Genomic DNA, 19,425 nt, shown 5'->3' on the forward strand with positions numbered 1-19,425 from the left:
TTTAGGTTAACAACATTTCTAAATTATGTCAATTTAAGTGTAAAACTTTACAGTTGTTGAATTTTAATTTTAGATTTCAAACATTCTGTGATTTTTTGGTGATATAATGTTGCTCAATTTGATGTTGCAAATCTATCAATGTAAATAATAAATGATGTTATGTTGTCTCTTGCAAATTGTGTAATTATGCTGAATGACAAATAAATGTCTTATTTTGTATTATTAGAATAAATAATAGAAGAATGAGTTTAGAGAAACAACTAAGACAAAATAAATGTTAATCTGTATCCTTCTCTTTTCTAAATTTTGGTTCTAGAATACAATGTATGTGATGAACAAAGCATTAAAGATATAAATTCTGTACCTCGCTTTTTTTACTACTTACATAACAGGTTAAGGGGAGTTATTGCAAAAATACATTTGATAACAGTAGTTCTGTTACATGTTCTGCTCAGGATCAAGTTAATCTCTAGAGGGAGAGTATTGAAGAATTCTGAGACATTGGCAGACCAAGGCATCAAGAATGGAACTCAAATAATGGCTGTAATACTGGCTGTTGACAACAATAAACTTAAGGTTAGTTTTTTTAACGAATTTCCCCACAGGGAAGTAGTTATTATTGTAGGTGGCACGTTAAGAGTTAGGCCCGGGACCGATATAGGCCTACTTTTTCATTTTGATGTGCCTTGAGACCAAAAACAGTATTCGTTCAAATTTATATACAAGGCATGTTTTTTTAAGTAAGTGCCGTATTTAAATTTCTCTGTTCCAGCGCTGCAATTAGCATTTTGGATATTTTCGCTGTGTATGTGCATTCTATTGGCAAACCTGCACCGGAAATTTGGCAACAATCGGTTGTGTTTATATCCGGTTTCGATCATTAAATATGGTGCCACCAATTAAGACTTCCGCCGACTGTGAAGTGCACGCTGTAATTAGATTTTTAAGTGCTAAAGGTCTGAAAGCAATTTAAATTCATCGACAGATTAGTGTATGGCGAGAACATAATGAGTGACGGAATGGTACGCAAGTGGATAAGGGCATTTAAAGACGGCAGCACCAATGTTCATGATGAGCTACCTGCTGGGCGGCCATCTGTCATTACTGATGAATTGGTTCGTAAAGTCGATGAAAAAGTGAGAGAGAACAGACGGTTTACGATCTCAACATTATCTGATGAGTTTGCTTTAGTTTCGAGTAGTGTCCTTAATGAGATTGTGACTGAAAAATTTAAGTAGGCCTACCGAAAATTGTGCTCACGCTGGGTGCCAAAAATTTTGACTGAGGTGCACAAAACCAAGCGTCTAGGCAGTGCATTGACTTTTCTTGACGGCTACAAGGAGAAAGGAGATGATTTGTTAGGTCAAATTGTTACAGGTGATGAAACATGGGTGTCTTATGTTACGCCATAATAAAAAAACAATCCATGGAATGGCAGCATATACATTCGCCAAAGAAACTGGAGTTTAAGAAAACAACGAATTTTGCCTCGTGGTGACACAATTAACTCAATATCATAATGTGTAATGTGTATCATAATGTATGAACCTGGGAAAAATTGCACCGAGTTATCCAAAACAAGCGGCGTGGAATGTTGTCCAATGGGGTCATTTTGCTGCACGACAATGCCCGTCCACATGTGGCTAATCGAACGCAAGAACTAATCGAATCTCAATTCGCTGGGAACAGCTTGACCACCCTCCATATAGTCCGGATCTAGCGCCCACTGACAACCACCTTTTCCCATATTTAAAGCAACATCTTGGTGGTCAGCGCCTAGACACCGATGATGAGGTCAAAACGGCAGTGACACTGGCAGTGGTTATCCAATCAGGCGGCAGAATTCTTTGAGAAAGAAATGCAAAAGTTTGTAGAACGATATGATAAATTCCTTCATATTGATGGAAACTATGTCAAAAAGTAGATTAAGATACTGGCTTTCAAATAAAAATATAATTATTACAATAAGTATACTGGGTTGTTTAAAACTTAAAACAGTACTTAAACATGCCTCGTATATCCTATAATCTAATACGAGCTATCTCTATTTGTCTGTAATATATATCTCGAAATCCAGTGGCAGGATTTTGACTAATTTTTGGAATTAGGGACTTATAGCCCTAAAAACGTGATTAGTGACAGCCACTACCTCAGGAAAATTCGCATTTCGCTACACAACTCATTTGAAAATTAAAAAATTTAACATTGGCCTTATGGGCTGCTAAGTACCTAAGTTGGTTGAACAAAATAACAAGAAAAAAGTAAACAAAAGAATTGTCACTACTCACATGTGTTTATAACAAGCTATCCACAGTGTACTAGCAAATCACAAAATATAGTAAAAAGAGAAAAGCATCAGTTGTATCTGATAACTGCTTCAGTATCTGATAACTGCTTCAGTATCCGAAAGTCAATGGTGTTACCCGACTGACAAGTTCATATGTTGTAGATATTGAGGTGTCCAACAGACACGGCCAACTATATTGAGCAAAGATAAGACTGAAGATTACTCGATATAGAGGAAAATAGTTCCGATCAAATACTGATAATTATTTTACATAGCCCTCTCCCACTAAAACTTAATCCCTAAAGGACTGAGGCGTTCTTGAATTAATTACATCTGAGGGGTTTAATTGGCATAAAATATTACCCTCTGCTAATTTCCAATAAAAAAAACAGCCAGAATCTAAATTTTTTTTAAAAGTAGTATCGAAAAAGTGAAAAATTGTTGTCACAAGCTATTTTGAAACTAATGTGATTTTGTTTAATCATATTTTTATCTGCTCGTAAAAGTCGAACAACAGGTTTTAATGACTAGAGGGGGGAAAAATTCTGTACGAGTAGCACTTAAACATAAGCAAGATTCAAGGTACGTTCTGAAAGTAAGTTCCTGTAAACTTATGGTTTGGTTTTTAAACGTTTAAACTTGACGTTAAAAGTTAAAAATAAAAATGACACCTAAAGTGGATTAGCTCAGTAAACTCGCTTGGCAAATAGTGAGAATACTCAGAAAACTAATTGAACTGACACACTGTATGAGTTACTAAATTGTATTGCACTACTAACTCTAATCTACAAACCCTTTACGAAACACAAATATATATATAGGATGTTTCAGAATTCGTGTCGGACATTTTAGGGTATTGTTCCTGGGTTAGAAACAAATCCAAATATCATATTTAAATTTACCGGAAGTCCTTAGTTACTCACACAGCCGCCATTTGGTTTTTTTCGCTTATTAATTGTTTCCTAAAAATGGTAAGAGATACGGAATTGAAACTTTGCTAAAACATTTATGACAACATGTTGTTGATTCAAGAACGGGCAAACAGCTAGTCCGTATATAAATTCCAAAGTAACCATGAACTTTTGATGTTTAAAATGTTTGTCATGACGAGAAACCTTGTGCAAAACTATCCATTATTTCATAAATTTTGCCCTTTAAGGTCATAATACCTTTCTAAAGGGAACTTTCCATACACCTTTAATGTTAAAAATACCTCAGCTGTACTTATTGGTTTGTTATTCTTTCAATTTATTACCTTATTAAAATCAGGTCTGATTATTTGTTTGTATTACTGTATTCTGTTTTGTTTATTTCAGCTTAACTTAACCAACCAAGAGTTTTATTAATACTTATGAAGTCAAACGGGGTGAAGCCCATGGGTAACAGCTAATATCAATAAAATATCAATAATCTACCTCTTTGCCGTTTGGTCAAAGTTCATTTCACAAAACTTAAAAGGAGCAAATATGATCTTCTATGAAATCAATACACTTTTCAAACAAAGACTACAGTAGAACCTCTTTAATCCGAACTAATTGGGACCGGGGGTAGTTCCGATTATTGAATAGTTCTGATTACAGAACATATTGTTGTTTTTACATAACAATTGCTAGGGAAAAGTGAAAAATGCTTGTAAAATACAGTGTTTATTTAATACAGTAGTAAACATAGGGAATAAACAGTATGGTACATTACAATAGAAACAATTACGGTGCCTATACCAATAAATACAGTATACAATGAAGAACTACTGTTCTGTGTACGATCAATGAGGGGTTCAGATTAGTGGACGTTCGAATTACGGGGGTTCGGATTAAAGAGGTTCTACTGTATTAACATTTAGCAAACTACCAAAAAAACACGTTTGAAAATGAATTACTAAATGATAACTTACTTATATTAATTACAATATTATACAGGTTTAACCTTCAAGGCTTCTGTTGTTGTTTTTGTGTGACAGAAATTATTTATTTATTATTAAACCAAATTGTTTACTACTAAATATATTGTTTGTTTCCAAGAAATTATAAATTTGGTTATAAGCAATTTTTTCTAAAAATATTGGAAGAGAAGGTAAAAGTGATACAGGCCTATAATTGTCGGGATTATGCTGTTCACTTTTCTTAAAAAGTGGCTTGAGTTCTTCATATTTTAATATTTTAGGAAATATGTTTTTTTTTATGATTGGTTAATAATAATTGTGAGAGGTTCAGAAATAGAGTCTATAACTTTTTTAATGAGATCAACCGAAATTTCATCCCATCCCGCAGATATTTTATTTTTTAGTGATTTGATTACTTTGACTACTTTGAATCGAAATGAAATAGTTGTTTGTTAGTCATTAAGTTCCTTGTCATATTAAGTGCCTCAAATTCACATGGCGATGTTCCCATTTCCTTGGTTATATTGGTGAATTTTTTATTAAAGAGTTCAGCTATTTCTTTTACATCGATAATGGTTTTATTTCAGAGTTTAATATCAGGAAAACTATTCTTGACTTTTTTACAACCTAGCTCTGATTTAACAACACACCACGCAATTTAGTTTATAAATAAAATGACCGGTAGGAGTGAAACAATTTTAAGGCATTTTCAAAGAACCAACATTGTCTCTTGCATACTGACCCCGTTGCAAGGCAGGAGTACAGCCGCTAGTAATTAAAAAATATACAGTAAGTTCATAAGTTCAAATAAATAATATTCAAACATTGGTTTTCTTTCTTGTTATAATGTAACATTTTACTGTATTATTTTTTTTCTGAATGCCATTCATATATAGGCCTAATCAAATTTGTATATTTATCAATGGCTGTTTAACCTCATGTATATTTATGAATGGCTAAGTTAGATTTGTTCAACAGATATTTGAACTAAAATAATATATTTCATTATACCTGTAGGAGGATGAGAAACGTATCAAAACTTTGGAAAATACCAAGAAGGATGTTGAGCTTCTTGCAGGAAGGAGCAATAGTGCAAGCGGACATTACTTGCAGGTTAGTTGACCATTAGTTTTTTTTTTTAGTTTTGTTTAATCTAGTGCCTTATTATACAATCATTTCATAGTATGGCGTCAACCAAAGTGTAAGTGTTTAGAAACTGTATGTAAACTATGATTTGGAAACTACCACTAAATGTATCATAGTTAATTACTTTTTTTCCGCATTAATAATGGTTAATTACCCTTTGAACTAGTTGATTTGTTATAAATGTAAGCATGAATTTAACATGTAAATTGGTTAAATGTTTCAATAAGAAATGTGTATGTGAGTTCCATTTGGCATTACAGTTGTAGATGATTAATTCCAATAATTAACTTGAAAAACAAAACAAAAGAAACTTCTCATTAACTATGCTGTAAAGAGTTGATTATCCAAAACAATTGGGCATTTTGGTTGTTCAGATAACTTATTTTTCCGATTGTTGGTCATTGACAACAAAAATTGATTAGATACAATATTGAAATTTTGATTAATAACATCTATACACTTAATTCATTAAGGATTTTCTCTGTAACATCCATTTTTCAGCTGTTCTAATTTTTACGGTCGATGTGTCATTTTATAGATTATGATTTAATGGAGGGACAAACAGTAACTTAAAAGGTAATTCACTTCAAGACATTGCCCCCTTGTTTTTGATTTATTCATAGAGTCTGCTTTCAAAGATCTAGTGATGCAGACCAACTTTCTTTCCATCAGGTTAAATGTGAATTGTAATTTAACAGCTGATATTTTTCAGTTGAATTTTTAACCACAGTGAGATTGATAACAATACAATAACAAGAGTCGAAACAGTCATGATAGTGGTTTTTTTTTTATAACTGCAACCTCGGTAGGTAAATCATCCTTTATGGTGTGGATCTACAATCAGCAAATTTAATAAATTATAAATTAGTAGTTTTATTCACCTAATAACTTGAACAAACACAATCTTTGAAAGATAAAAGGGTACTGCATTGGATTCTTTTTTCCTTGGAAATATGTTTTGAACCCTAATAAAATGCTCATTCCACAGACGTTACCCCTAATTCATATTTATTTCATGCTTAAATTGTGCCCTCGATCGTAGCAACACCCATAAGCCTATCTTGCAGTCTCAGCGACACCGGTAATTTTCTCCTGCTAGCACGGAACACCCATGAGCATCAGTCACTCGTTCAACTTGTGATTTGCACAGACTTTAATTTAGATTATTTTATTTCTTTCTTCTTTTACTGTAGTTGAATGTAAGAGGATTATTTTAGTAACAATAAAAGTATTGATGAAATTAATAACAATTCATTAGTTGTAAATTTACAAATAAAATATACAAACAAATCTAACAGCCCACCCTCTCAGAGGCTATGTAACATTCTATGAACTACGATTGTTTGTGTACTCTACAATAGGCAATTTTGTATTCTTAGGAAGAAAAAAAATATGTTATAACATTTTCAGATTGAGAACCAATCTGGAGAAATAATGAACTTGCCATATCATGAACAGAAGGCCATAGTTACTGCCATGACTCTGCACGAAAAGGGACGTGCAGCTTTGAAGAAAAGGGACTTCTCACTCGCCTTGGTATTATTTCTAGAGGCTGACAAGAAGTACAGGTACATCACTAGAGTTAGTTTGTAAAGTTAGCTAATACAATGGCAGGTGCTATTTGTACCTAACAGTTAAAATTTACTTCAGATGATTTTTTTAACTAATTATAGTAAAAATGTACCTTGTCAAACAATTCTTGACATGTATAGTAGTGTCGAAATTTACTTGCTATGTGTTTTGAAAATTTATAATTCTCATACAGTATTATGATTGTAAAATATTTATCTATATCTTTTGAATAATAACAGTTATGCTGATGCAGTAAATTCATTTCAAATATAAAAAATAAGGTTTTTTTAAATTTCATTATATTGAATTTTAGCCTCCTGATCACATTTATATACTAAATAATTGGTGTAAATACATGCATTTATGTGATCAACTAATTGCTAAATTGAAACCGGTTTCAACTCACAAAGAATTCATCGTCGGGCCAGTACAGATGTCTTCTTGCTTCATTTGAAGGTTGTCAATTCATAATAAATAAATACATTTAACACGCATACGTACACGAATATAAAAACGAAGGTCAGTGATGATGTCGTGCCTGGATTTTCCGATCAGCTAATATCTTCATTCACAACTGTCCCTTGCGCTAGTATCTTGATTGCAGTGTCGTAAATGTAATTTGATTCAAATTACATTCTCTAATCAATTAATTAATTAATCTTGTTGTTGATGATGTTTTTGCTGTCAAATTTAATGGCCCTATAGATTTTGAATTCTTTCAAGGTGTTTCTATTGAATCGATCATTTGAGAGGTGTAGAATTTTCATGTTACCATCAATATTAGTGTAATAATGTAGTGTTTCTCACAACCACAATTACACTAATATTGATAGTAACATGAAAATCCTACACCTCCCAAATGACCGGTTCAATAGAAAGAAACACCTTGGAAGAATTTGAAATCTAAAGGGCCAATCAATTATTTAGTTTTTTTAATTGTTGGAATCCTTATATATATTAGGTGAAGGCCATTTCTACGAAACACTACTCCTCCGTTAATAATGGACGGATTTTTACAAACGATGTGCAATTTGTGTATTTATAATAAAAAGAGGAAAAGGTCGAGGTTTTGGTATAAAAGAGTATAATTTAATTAAGAGCAAAATGAATACGTGATGTTATGAGCGGTGATTCGATACGAATGAATGCAACAATGAAAATTGACATATGGTAATGTGATGGGAATTACAGATGGACTGTTAAAAACAAAGACACATAAAATTAATACAAAAAACAAAGGCAACTTGACTGAACATACCGCCCCCTTTGAACCAACAAGGTTCAACAAAAGAGAAATTGAAAAAATATAAAATGTTTATGAGAATAGACCAGAGTGGGTTGAAAAATTATTTAAAGAATGCAGCTTAATTGTATGAAGACACTTTGAATGATGGTCTTGAATGAGGATCAGCTGGTCTGTAGCTAGGAGGAGCTGGTGTGTTTTAGCAAACAGGGTCTACACATTGAGGTTTTCTTTCTTGAGGTTCCACTTGAAACAACGCTGATGAGGGGTCTTAAAATATTCTTGACTCCAACGGCAGCATAGACTTTGAGTGATGTCTTGAGGTATTTTATCAATAAGAGGTGAGATCTTTGTTGGGTCAGGAACAGTTGTCAGAGAAGATTTGATAAGAAAATGGCCAAGAGTTACAGCTGTCAGTTTAGAAGGTTTTGAATTTGCTATTGCTTCTTTTTGTTCTTGGTTGGAGTGATTTCTGTTATCAGCCATAGGCTTAGTAGGCTTCCAAAAATGAAGGAGTGTGTGATGAAGTTTCAAACAGGTCTTACAAGTATTAGTAGACTTGCAGCGTTTAGCAAAGTGATTACCAAGACAATTTGTGCAGTGTTTTAAGTCGCGGACAACTTTAAGTCTTTCTTGAGGGGTTTTACTATTAAAGACAGGGCAACTGTATATTTTGTGATTTTTATGGCAGAAAAAACATTTCAAATCATTTGAAGTACACATCAAAGCCATAGGAGGATGTTGAAACTGAAATGATTCATCAATTTGACGTGGAACTTGGTGAGGGTCGGATATTTGGAGAGGAGCTGCTTGCTGACTGTGACATAGAGATGCATCTTCACTGTTGTTACAAAAGTCTTAAGGAAATTTGATTATTTCACTTGCTTGAGGAAAATCAGAAGAATTTATGCGTTTTGATTCAAAAACTTGACAGAGGTTGGAGTTCATTTTTCGTAAGATCAACATACTTAATAGGTAGTTGTCTTCCATGACATTATAGTCAAGAACACTAAGAGCTTGTTCATTTTCATTGAACTCATTTAAAAATGATCTGAGGTTTTTGATATATTTGTCAGTTCTATTGGGCAAATCGACAATTTTACTGAGGTGGACAGAGATTAGCCTACGCTTCGAGTGGTATCTTTCCCGTAAAGCATTATAGGCTACTGTATAGTTGCCAGACGAGATCGGTAGGGATTTGATTAAGTGTAAGGCTTCGCCTTCAAGTGAACTTATCAAGTACTGGTGTTTTTCAACAAGGGATAAGCTACTATTGTTGTGGATAGTAGTATCAAAAAGGTTAATGTAGGATATCCATGTTTTAGTGTCACCATTGAAGGACTTCAGTTCTAGCTTAGGCAATTTTACAACGCTATGAGTAGGCCTAGAGGTTGGGTTTGATGTTACCGAGTTAATTGACAAGTGTTCATCATTAGAGTTCTGAATAAGAAGAGAAATTTTGGTTTGAATGTTAATTGATAGTTCTGTTATGTTGTTCTGGAGCTTTAAAATAGCTTCTTCATTGTCAGAAAAAACTTTAGTATCGTCATCAACGTCAAGAAGCTTATCTAGGTTAGATTCAAAATTGGCAGAAATGGTTTTAGCTTCGTGCAAATAAAGGTTAAGTTTAGCGGTTTGAGCTTCTGTTATTTCTGATGGACATGATTGAATATACTCACTGATCGTATTTAATTTATTTAATTGCAATTTGCATCTATTAGAAAATGTGGAAAATCTCATTTTGGAAATTAGGCCTAGATCGTTCAATGAGTTCAGTAAGTAGTCTAGATATTGTAAATGGATGGAGTAATTTGAGGATAAGGACGACTGAGGAATAAAATCAGGGTTTCTTTATTATTTTCATGTTGATATTGATTTATTTTGATAACTTACGATGAGATGCGGTGCGTTGTCTTCGAAGTACAAACAAACATAACCTTACTTCTCAATTTCTTGACGTTTGAAAGAAGTGAAGTTGTAGACGAAATGAAGTTGATGATGAATGCGAAGCGGAACTAGCAGAGCAATGACGATGTTGAACACTTGGAATGAGAAGAGTGTGGACTGTAGCGTGACGTAGACGTAAAGTTCAAAATGGCGATGCGGTGTCCTTGGCGGCTTCACGTTGGATGAAATACGTTCAACCGATATAATCCGCGGCTCGATAGGACCAAAAATGTGCGGTGTATTTATAATAAAAAGAGGAAAAGGTCGAGGTTTTGGTATAAAAGAGTATAATTTAATTAAGAGCAAAATGAATACGTTATGAGCGGTGATTCGATACGAATGAATGCAACAATGAAAATTGACATATGGCAATGTGATGGGAATTACAGATGGACTGTTTAAAACAAAGACACATAAAATTAATACAAAAAACAAAGGCAACTTGACTGAACAATGTGTCAAAATTAAGCATTTTTTGTGTAGACGCCCCCTTTCACCAATTCCTGTAATAAAAGTACTCGGGCTTTGCCCCACAGGCCATCAAAATCCCAATGTATTTCTTATGAAGAAAAGATTTTGTTTACTTAAACAGACGAATAGTTTGTATTAATTACAACTGTTTATAGTAAACACATGATACACCCAACAGCGTTCGTTTTCAGTTTCGATAACTGGAGTGGAGTGATTGATTACATTATCTTTAAGTTGACTATTTTAAGCCACCGGAAATTATAACTGTTATCTGTTTTGAAATAACGCCTGTAATAATTTGCAACTGCTCGGATTCGAGCAACAGGTGCACTAGTACTAATTATTTATTGCTTGAATATTTATTTTTATTCATACTGTATGACTTCTCAAATTTTTAGAAAGTGTTACCTTTTAATGATACAAAAAAGCTCAGCTCAATCAAAAATCTCATGCTCGCACACCTTTAAATACATTATGTTAAGTTTTAGCTTTGACTATTGATACAACTAGACATTCCATCCATCATGTTTGCCACTGACAGATTGTGCTGATCTAAATGTCTAGTTTCTGTCGAATACACAAACTTTTTTACTAAGTCAAACTAATGGAATGGCTTATTTTAAGCTGTATCAACTGTTTTGGCCCACCAACTCAGTCAGCAATAAAAATAAGGTAGTAAACAGAATTTTAGACACTATTGCATTTTATGACTGGATCTTTGACTGGAACTTATCACAACTAAGTTCTATTTTAATAAAAACTAGAGGTCGAAAACTCGACTAAAACTATGTAATGTACAGACTTCAAGGTTATCTTATAAAAAGATAGGGCATTTGCCAGGAATTATTAAGGTTCTACTTTTAATTTTGTGATGTTTTATGTGTCTCTATGGACTTATTTAAAGGTATTCCTTAATAATGTACAGACTTCTCTATTTTCACCCCACGTTGTAAATAAAATATGTGATAGGGATTTCTTTTGAAAGTGTCTTGAAAAAGGCATTTTGTATCAAGGACTGTAAAACAATTTTGCCTATGTGGCAACATGATGTGAATGCCGTCGTATCACGTTGTGTGGCTTGGGACTGAAAGTGTTTCCCATAGCAAAATCTGGATCCTAAGTTCATAAGTCCAATGTCTGAGCCACAAAACTCCCAAGGCATTTCTCTTACACACATTTAAAACTAAACTATCTATCAAATTTGGTATAATTACTAGATCTTGTTGATTAACTCTCATATTAGGCCTATAGAGACGGTTACGGTTTCTTCTTTCAACCCGGCCAGTCAATGTTCGCCATAGAGGCATTTCAGAATGATACTTGAAAGTCACTCAAGTTTATAATAAACAAATACAGTAAAATGATCGAGATTTCACTAAACAAAAAGTAAGTATATAATAATAATTATGTGATTGGAATTTCTTTCATTTGTTTTGATTTTCTGTTTATATTGCATTGTTATTTCGTCACCAGCATGACAACCCATAAGACCCATGTTAATTTTTTGAAATTTCTAATTCATTTTTGTGCTTATTTTTGAGCCTTTTTAAATTTATAAAGAGATTCTGCACATCTACAGGTAAATATCTTTCTAACAATATGCGTAGATTTTCTCTGTGATGCACATGAGTTGAGAAGAAAGGTTTTAAAAAAATATGCTTGCCTATTAATATACGGGGTGTCCCACGAAGGGGTTTAAACGTTTGATTTTATATTACGTACCCATTCATGCATCGAGCTTTTTTAAACTTTACACAGTTTAAGAAGTAGGATATAAAAATATTCTGGAAAAATTTCAAATCCCTAACCTTAGTAGAAACAAAATGGCGGCATATTGAAAAACGATGCTTTAAAAACATTAAAGAAGGTATTTTTGGTTTTATAAAATATTTTTATTGTTACTTTCCGGGGCAATATGACTTAAATAAAAAAAACTAGAACATAGCCTAATGGAAAACCTTAATGTCCAAAATTATTCAAACTGTAACCCATCCACAGCAACACACTGATAACAGCGCGTAAAAATTATTTGTAAGCTCTTACAAAGAAACCCTGCGGTATCCGGAGAAGTTCCTCTTCTATTGATTGTTTTAGTTCCTCGTCATTATTGAAACTATGGGAATAAACTTGTTCCTTCAAGAAACCCCATAAAAAGATGTCGCAAACAGTTAAATCAGGTGACCAATCTAAAAAATCATTTCCACGACCAATCCAACGGCCATGAAGGTTGCCATTTAGTAATTGCGTGACAGGATTTGCGAAATGAAGCGGTGCACCATCTTGTTGAAAGATTGCTTGATAATTTCTGGTACCGTCAAATGGGGCAAGACCTGTTCATTTAAAACTCATTTTACAATCAAACAGCTGTTCTTCAACAATGAGCGTTAGAACCGCAAAGTAGTAAACAAATCAGATAATAAATCATGAAAGTTGTTTTTATAGAAAGCAAATTGGTAAATTTTTCAATATACCGCCATTTTGTTTCTTTGTAATATAAAATCAAACGCTTAAACCCCTTCGTGGGACACCCTATATAGATTGGCAACAGCTGTCCATATGGATAGGATGTCTAGTCTACTTCAGTGTTCCATAGTCATTAGTTTTAGTATTGCTAAATGCAATCATAAAAGTAAATGTAAAACCTTCCCTTTTATTTACTTGATTAAAAGTGTAAATGTAGCCTATTACAAATAGCTTGCAATTGGGTGGCTTACTGCAAACAAACTTCCATTACATAAACATAAGATCTTTGAAATTTAATGATGCAAAGTTTTGAGGGTGGATTTTATTTCAACCCATAAAAGAAATGTCTAGGGCATGGCATGGGCATAGGCAAGGCCACTCTAAAAAAAAGGCCGTAATGCTCGTCAAGCATGACTTCACGATAGAAGACGGCAATGACGTAATGTTTGCCGTTTGTGATCAGCTGTTTGTTTGAATCTTTCCTTGGAAAATAAATAAATAAATACCTACGTTATTGCCGTCTTCTATCGTGACGTCATGCTTGACGAGCATTGCGGCCTGTTTTTTGTGGGGCCTTGGCATAGGGTAGGGCATCCCTTTAACTTTGTTCTAAATACGATCATTTAATTCCAGTTGTGTAAGTGGTCAAAAAGTTATCTACTTAGAAATCATGTTAATAAAGAAGATAAATAACTAGATACTTGCATTTTAAAGTGAATGCACATCTGAATTGCTGAAATCTGTTGACAATTACGCACTACTGCATTTGGACATAGCGTGGTGCTACCTGTGTTTACGGAACCCAGCTCAGATACCAGACGCAGACCAAAGACTGAGCATGTGTGAACAAAACTTTCATCGTACCTATGGACCTAATCTTGAACGCCTCATCATCATAAAAGGAACCACAGGTATTTTTCCCATTGAATAAAGTAAATTGAAACTTATTACTGTACACAGCTGTTACACTTAATGATGTGGGTTGGGTAAATACCCAGTAAGTAGAGTACGTATCCCAGTCCTGGGTAAATACCAAAATAAAAAGTATTTATAAAAAGTATTAACACAAGCAGTGTTATGCATAGCTTATCAGATTTGTTTTGATAAAATAAGTAGAACATTATGAGAAAAATGGTAATTGGTTTGCTAGAGGGTATAATTATTAGTGATATGGTGAATTCCAAAACACTTGTAAAAAATATCCTATCTCAAAAAAATTAAGGGATTTATGATTGTTTATTGTGATGTGTCAATACCGAATCTCAAATCTCAAAACCACCAAAACTTATGTCAACTCTCGGTTTTGAGATCTATGTTTTTTTTTTATATGTGTTAATATGTTTGAAGTTAGAGTTAACTCATTCATGTTTTTGCAGTCAGTTTCAGGTGTTTGTTTATTTCTGTGTTTAAATTTGAACTATGAAGAGTTTTGAATCATCAAGAGGTTTGATTTATCAGGAGAAAAATAAACCATTCAAATTACATAGAGTTCGTATTGTCGTAATCAATTTATACACAATTTACCCTTGGTAATATCATGGACTGTGTCAGTAATAAAATTCAATGACAAAACTAAGATTTACTCAACACAATAAAATGAGCTTGTTTTCTCCACAAAGCAAAACAACAAACTTAACTTGATTACATTTTTTTAAACAATTAAAACAAATGACTATAAATTTGAATACCAACGCCGCAGCAAACCTGCCGACTAAGCGAATTTCCATTTGTCTGAATCGATTTTCAATTAAATCTATTGAAATAGTATTAGGTTTAAAGAGTACCTAGGTTTGCTGCTACAAGAAAACTGATAAAGTGTGTTTCTTGGTAAAATATTAATAGTTTAGTTTAAAATAAATAAATTTGCCAAGTTTGATAAAAATATATCCATAAACAAGCAAACTACAACATTTTACAATATTCTCCATAAAAATAACATGGGAATTTTTAATTTACAATTTTTTAATTTTCTACGTTACCAATAACCGTACAAAAACACTTTGATATACTAAATTATTTGTTTTATCCAGCTCTTTAAAGAGGTTTAGAGAGAAATTGGGAAGTTTTATGTTTTTTAAGGGTCAAAAATTAGTAAAACCAATTTTTACCCCACAAAACCCCGATCCCATGGTCAGATAATGCTGGTTCACGAACTCATTCAAGTTTATCTCACCTTACATCGGACAAAAATTACTCAAGTTATCGTGTTCACGGACACACACAATATATATACAGGGTGTCCCAAGTAAGGTGTCTCAAATTGATTACGGAAAAACGGCTTAACGTACAAGGATGAAATAAAATTATTTCCCACTAAATCGACCCCAAGGATTAACGTAAAAATATTTTTAACTTTTTCCCGATACAGGGTGTGCCAAAAACTGAGGGTCACTAGTTTGAATCTCGGAATTTTCAAATGTAAGCATATGTCAATGTTATACATCATTTTAGAGGTATTTAGTAGACAAACAGTTTAGCCAAAACAGAAATCATTTATAATTTTCCGTTTCAAATAGCAGCAGTTTATTGGGAAAAATCAATATTTTTTAATACTCTGTGTTTCCTATACCAATGCACTTAGCCCTTCTCCGGTTGAATTTTCTTACTCGTTATGAAATTAGCTTTACTGTGATACCCTATCCTGCAAGTAAAGTTTTTTTTTTTATAATAAAAATCCCAAAAATTTTATTTTAGAAAATTTGAAAATGCCCATTTTTCAAAATGTTTAAATAGCAACATGTCACACCATACATACCACACATGAAATAGCACATCATTCTATGGGTTTTTAATTCTTAACAACTTTATGATTTAAACTTACTTCGTATCTCTTTTAGTTTTTGTGTAAACAACAAAAAAACCTAATTTTCCTATATGAAATGCATGTTATGTGGGTTTAACACTAAATTAAATCGGGCCATTAGTGGCGCAGAAATCTATGCTAGTAACCTAGTTACCGGGTCTGCTGGTTGTGGTAGCTCTACCAACTGGGTATTTCCTTTTACCCAGTAATAATATTTTACTAAATACCCCCGCCGCAGCAAACCTGCAGACTAAGCGAATTTCCATTTGACTGATTGGATTTACACTGAAATGTCTACTTAAAAATATAACATTTATTCCCTATTTAAATAGAATTAGTTTAACAAGTACTTAGGTTTGCTGCATCAGGGAGGGTAAAACAGTTTTTTTTGTAAAATGTTAAAATATAGTAAGAAATAAAAAAATTTCCTAATTTGATCAAAATATGTTCATAAGCAAGCAAACTACAACAGTTTACTTATTCTCCATAAGAATAACATGGAAATTTTAAATTTACAATTTTTTGGAATTTTCTCCGTAACCATTAGGCGCATAATAACGCTTCAATATACTAAATTATTTGTTTTTTTAAGCTCTACAAAATGGTTTGGAAAGAAATTGCTAAATTTTATGTTTTTTGGGTCAAAAATGGGAAAAACCTATTTTTACCCCATAAAACCCCCGGTAAACCCCCGTTCCCATGGTCCGATCATGCTGGATCGCGAACTCGTTCGAATAAACGTAGGTTTACACGTTTGTACCAAATTTCATCAAAATCGGATCATTTTTGCTCAAGTTATCGTGCTAACGGACACATATCTATCTAATATATAAAATTCTCGTGTCACAGTGTTTGTCTGCAAACTCCTCCGGAACGACTTCACCGATCGTTATGAAATTTGGTGTGTAAATTCTGTAGGTATGCGAATCGGACGTAAACTATTTCCCGTTTCGAAATTATTAAAAGGGCTCCGCCCCAGTGGCTCTGGAGTTTCCCATGTTAACCTTATGAGAAATGGAATTAATGAATCTTTAACAGCTGTTTCAATTAAACAAGTTGGTTCTGTTCTATGATGTTCAATAGCATTAAAGTTACAAGGATTACCAACAGGGTGCAGCACTATTATTTCTTTTACATTTATGACAACAGCTAATTTGCAACCAAAAGGTGAGTGAGCGTAGCGAACGAAATTCAACCTGGAGGCGAGTGAGCGTAGCGAACGAGCTCCAACCCAAAGGTGAGTGACCGTAGCGAACGAACTTCAACCAGGACGTGATTGAGCGATGCGAACGAGAGAGGCGAGTGAGCGTAGCGAACGAGCTAACCTGAAGGCAAGTGAGCGCAGCGAACGGGCTCCAACCTAAAGGTGAGTGAGCGTAGCGAACGAGCTCCAACCCAAAGGTGAGTGAGCGTAGCGAACGAACTTCAACCAGGGCGTGATTGAGCTATGCGAACGAGATCATCTTGAAAATTAAACGTAACGGTACTTTCTTTCCATCGGTCTGTCTTAGGGGAAACCTATAACTTAGGCGATACGAAGTTCGCCGGGTCAGCTAGTCCATATATATAAAAGGCAAAGCCCTCACTGACTCACTGACTGACTGACTCACTCACTCACTCATCACTAATTCTCCCACTTCCCATTTACCTAGGAGGCTGAAATTTGGTACACTGATTCTTTATGCATTAAATAGAAAAACTAAGTAGTTTTTATTCTGATCGGACTCTCGGGCTCCGCCCCAGTGGCTCTGGAGTTTCCCATGTTAACCTTATGATTCTTCATATTTAAAAGGAATTAATAAATCTTAACAGCTGTTTCAATTAAACAAGTTGGTTTTATTCTATGATGTTCAATAGCATTAAAGTTGCAAGGATTACCAACAGGATGCAGCACTATTATTTTTTAAATTTATGGCAACAGCTAATTTGCAACCAAAAGGTGAGTGAGCGTAGCGAACGAACTTCAACCTGGAGGCGGGTTAGCGTAGCGAACGAGCCAACCTGAAGGTAAGTGAGCGCAGCGAACGAGCTCCAACCTAAAGGTGAGTGAGCGTAGCGAACGAACTTCAACCAGGACGTGATTGAGCCATGCGATACTTATGAAGTTAAACGGGGCAAAGCCAGCTATACAGCTAGTATATATATATACAGCTAGTATATATATATGAATTTGAACGGATGGTGTTTTTGGCCTCTAGGGACCTCAAAACGAAAAAAAAAATCGGTCCCGCGTCCAGATCTTACCATGAGTACTACGGTAATAGCTTACTCCCTATATGGGAAATTCGCTAAAACACTTTATTTCCCTCCCTGTAGCAGCAAATCTAGATACTTGTTAAATCTAATGTTATTAAAATAGATTTAATTGAAAATTCCAATCAGGGAAATGAAAATTATCTTAGTGGTATTAATATTATCTGTAGGTTTTTTTAACACTAACCAAGTAAAAAAGTGTTGCATTTGGGTATTGATATTTGAGATTTGATTGTATAAGTTTGGGTTTCGGCATTGACTATTGGATGCAGAAGTAGACATCCCATCTATATGGACAAGCTGTTGCCAGTTTTTTATTAAAAAAGAACATAGTTGTGTGAGCCGGGCACAGAATGCGCTAGTGTCTGAATTTCTATTTTATACCTTATTTTTGGTTGCTGACCAGGTTGATGGGTCATAACAGTTGCTATAGCTCACCATAAGTCATTCCCTAAGGTTGACTTGGTAAAAAAGTTTGTGTATGCCACAGAATTTAGCAATTTAGATCAGCGCAATCTGTAGGTGGCTCATATCAACTGCAACAGTTTTGATAAAAAAAGCTGGCTACAAATTTAACTTGGGGATTAAATGTCTGTTTCGGTTTCAAGATTCAAAATTTCTAGTTTTTCATCAATTTCATCACTAACTTTTAGTACCGTAGTTAACCATCAGTTTTTGGATACTTTCTGGAGGACTTTAAAATAGTCAATTTGTCGAAGACTGCTCATGTATATGTTGTTCACAGGTAGTGAAGCAGCCTTGTTCATGAGACTACATCTGCTACAGGGAGTGGTGGCATTTCATCAAAACAAACGTTCCCAAGCACGAGCACTGCTTGAACGCGCTCAACATGAACTTAATGGACTGAAAGTGAATGATGAAAGTATATGCCTTCTACTTGAACTTGGTAATGATTACTCTGGACATCAGGAGTGGGGAATGTATGATTGATGTATGATTAGCTTACACACTAACACACTGGAACACATAGTTAAAGGTGGAAATAACGGGGTAGCGGATTTTTATCCCCCTGGAATTTTGCCCCCTGGGCAAACGTGACGTCACAAACCAGGGGGTAAGATTCCGGCCGCGAACTTTTGAGCTTCGCGACATCAGCTCGATGGATTAAACGCTGAATTAAACATATATTTTCACGGTTGTGAATTTAATCAGAACACATCAAATTATAAAAACCTAAAGTGTACGACACAGATTTTTACCCCCCGGAATTTTACCCCCTGGCCAGATATATAAATTAGTGAGAGTGATTAATTATCTTCATTCTGTTTTAATTTAAAGTAAACATTTTATTATTAAGTAGCCTACTGTATATTAATTTATTTGTAACATTAACTAAT

At 34.0% G+C, this 19,425-nt stretch overlaps 1 protein-coding gene across 2 annotated transcripts in view; it reads left to right on the forward strand.

The window, feature by feature from the left end:
• LOC128985346 (NEDD8 ultimate buster 1-like) overlaps window positions 1-19,425 on the forward strand; it is a 58,492-nt gene that overhangs the window by 12,300 nt on the left and 26,767 nt on the right. For both annotated transcript variants that reach the window (XM_054404763.1, XM_054404764.1), the window contains 5 exons: window positions 456-576; window positions 5,187-5,282; window positions 6,726-6,883; window positions 13,726-13,922; window positions 18,813-18,974. In XM_054404763.1, coding sequence (XP_054260738.1) covers window positions 456-576; window positions 5,187-5,282; window positions 6,726-6,883; window positions 13,726-13,922; window positions 18,813-18,974 — 734 coding nt within the window. The remainder of the gene's footprint in view (window positions 1-455; window positions 577-5,186; window positions 5,283-6,725; window positions 6,884-13,725; window positions 13,923-18,812; window positions 18,975-19,425) is intronic.

Source organism: Macrosteles quadrilineatus, unplaced genomic scaffold, assembly GCF_028750875.1.
Source record: "Macrosteles quadrilineatus isolate MER2022 unplaced genomic scaffold, UCM_ALF_1.0 Scaffold_2__2_contigs__length_208266976, whole genome shotgun sequence".
Classification (NCBI taxonomy): Eukaryota; Metazoa; Arthropoda; class Insecta; order Hemiptera; family Cicadellidae; genus Macrosteles; species Macrosteles quadrilineatus.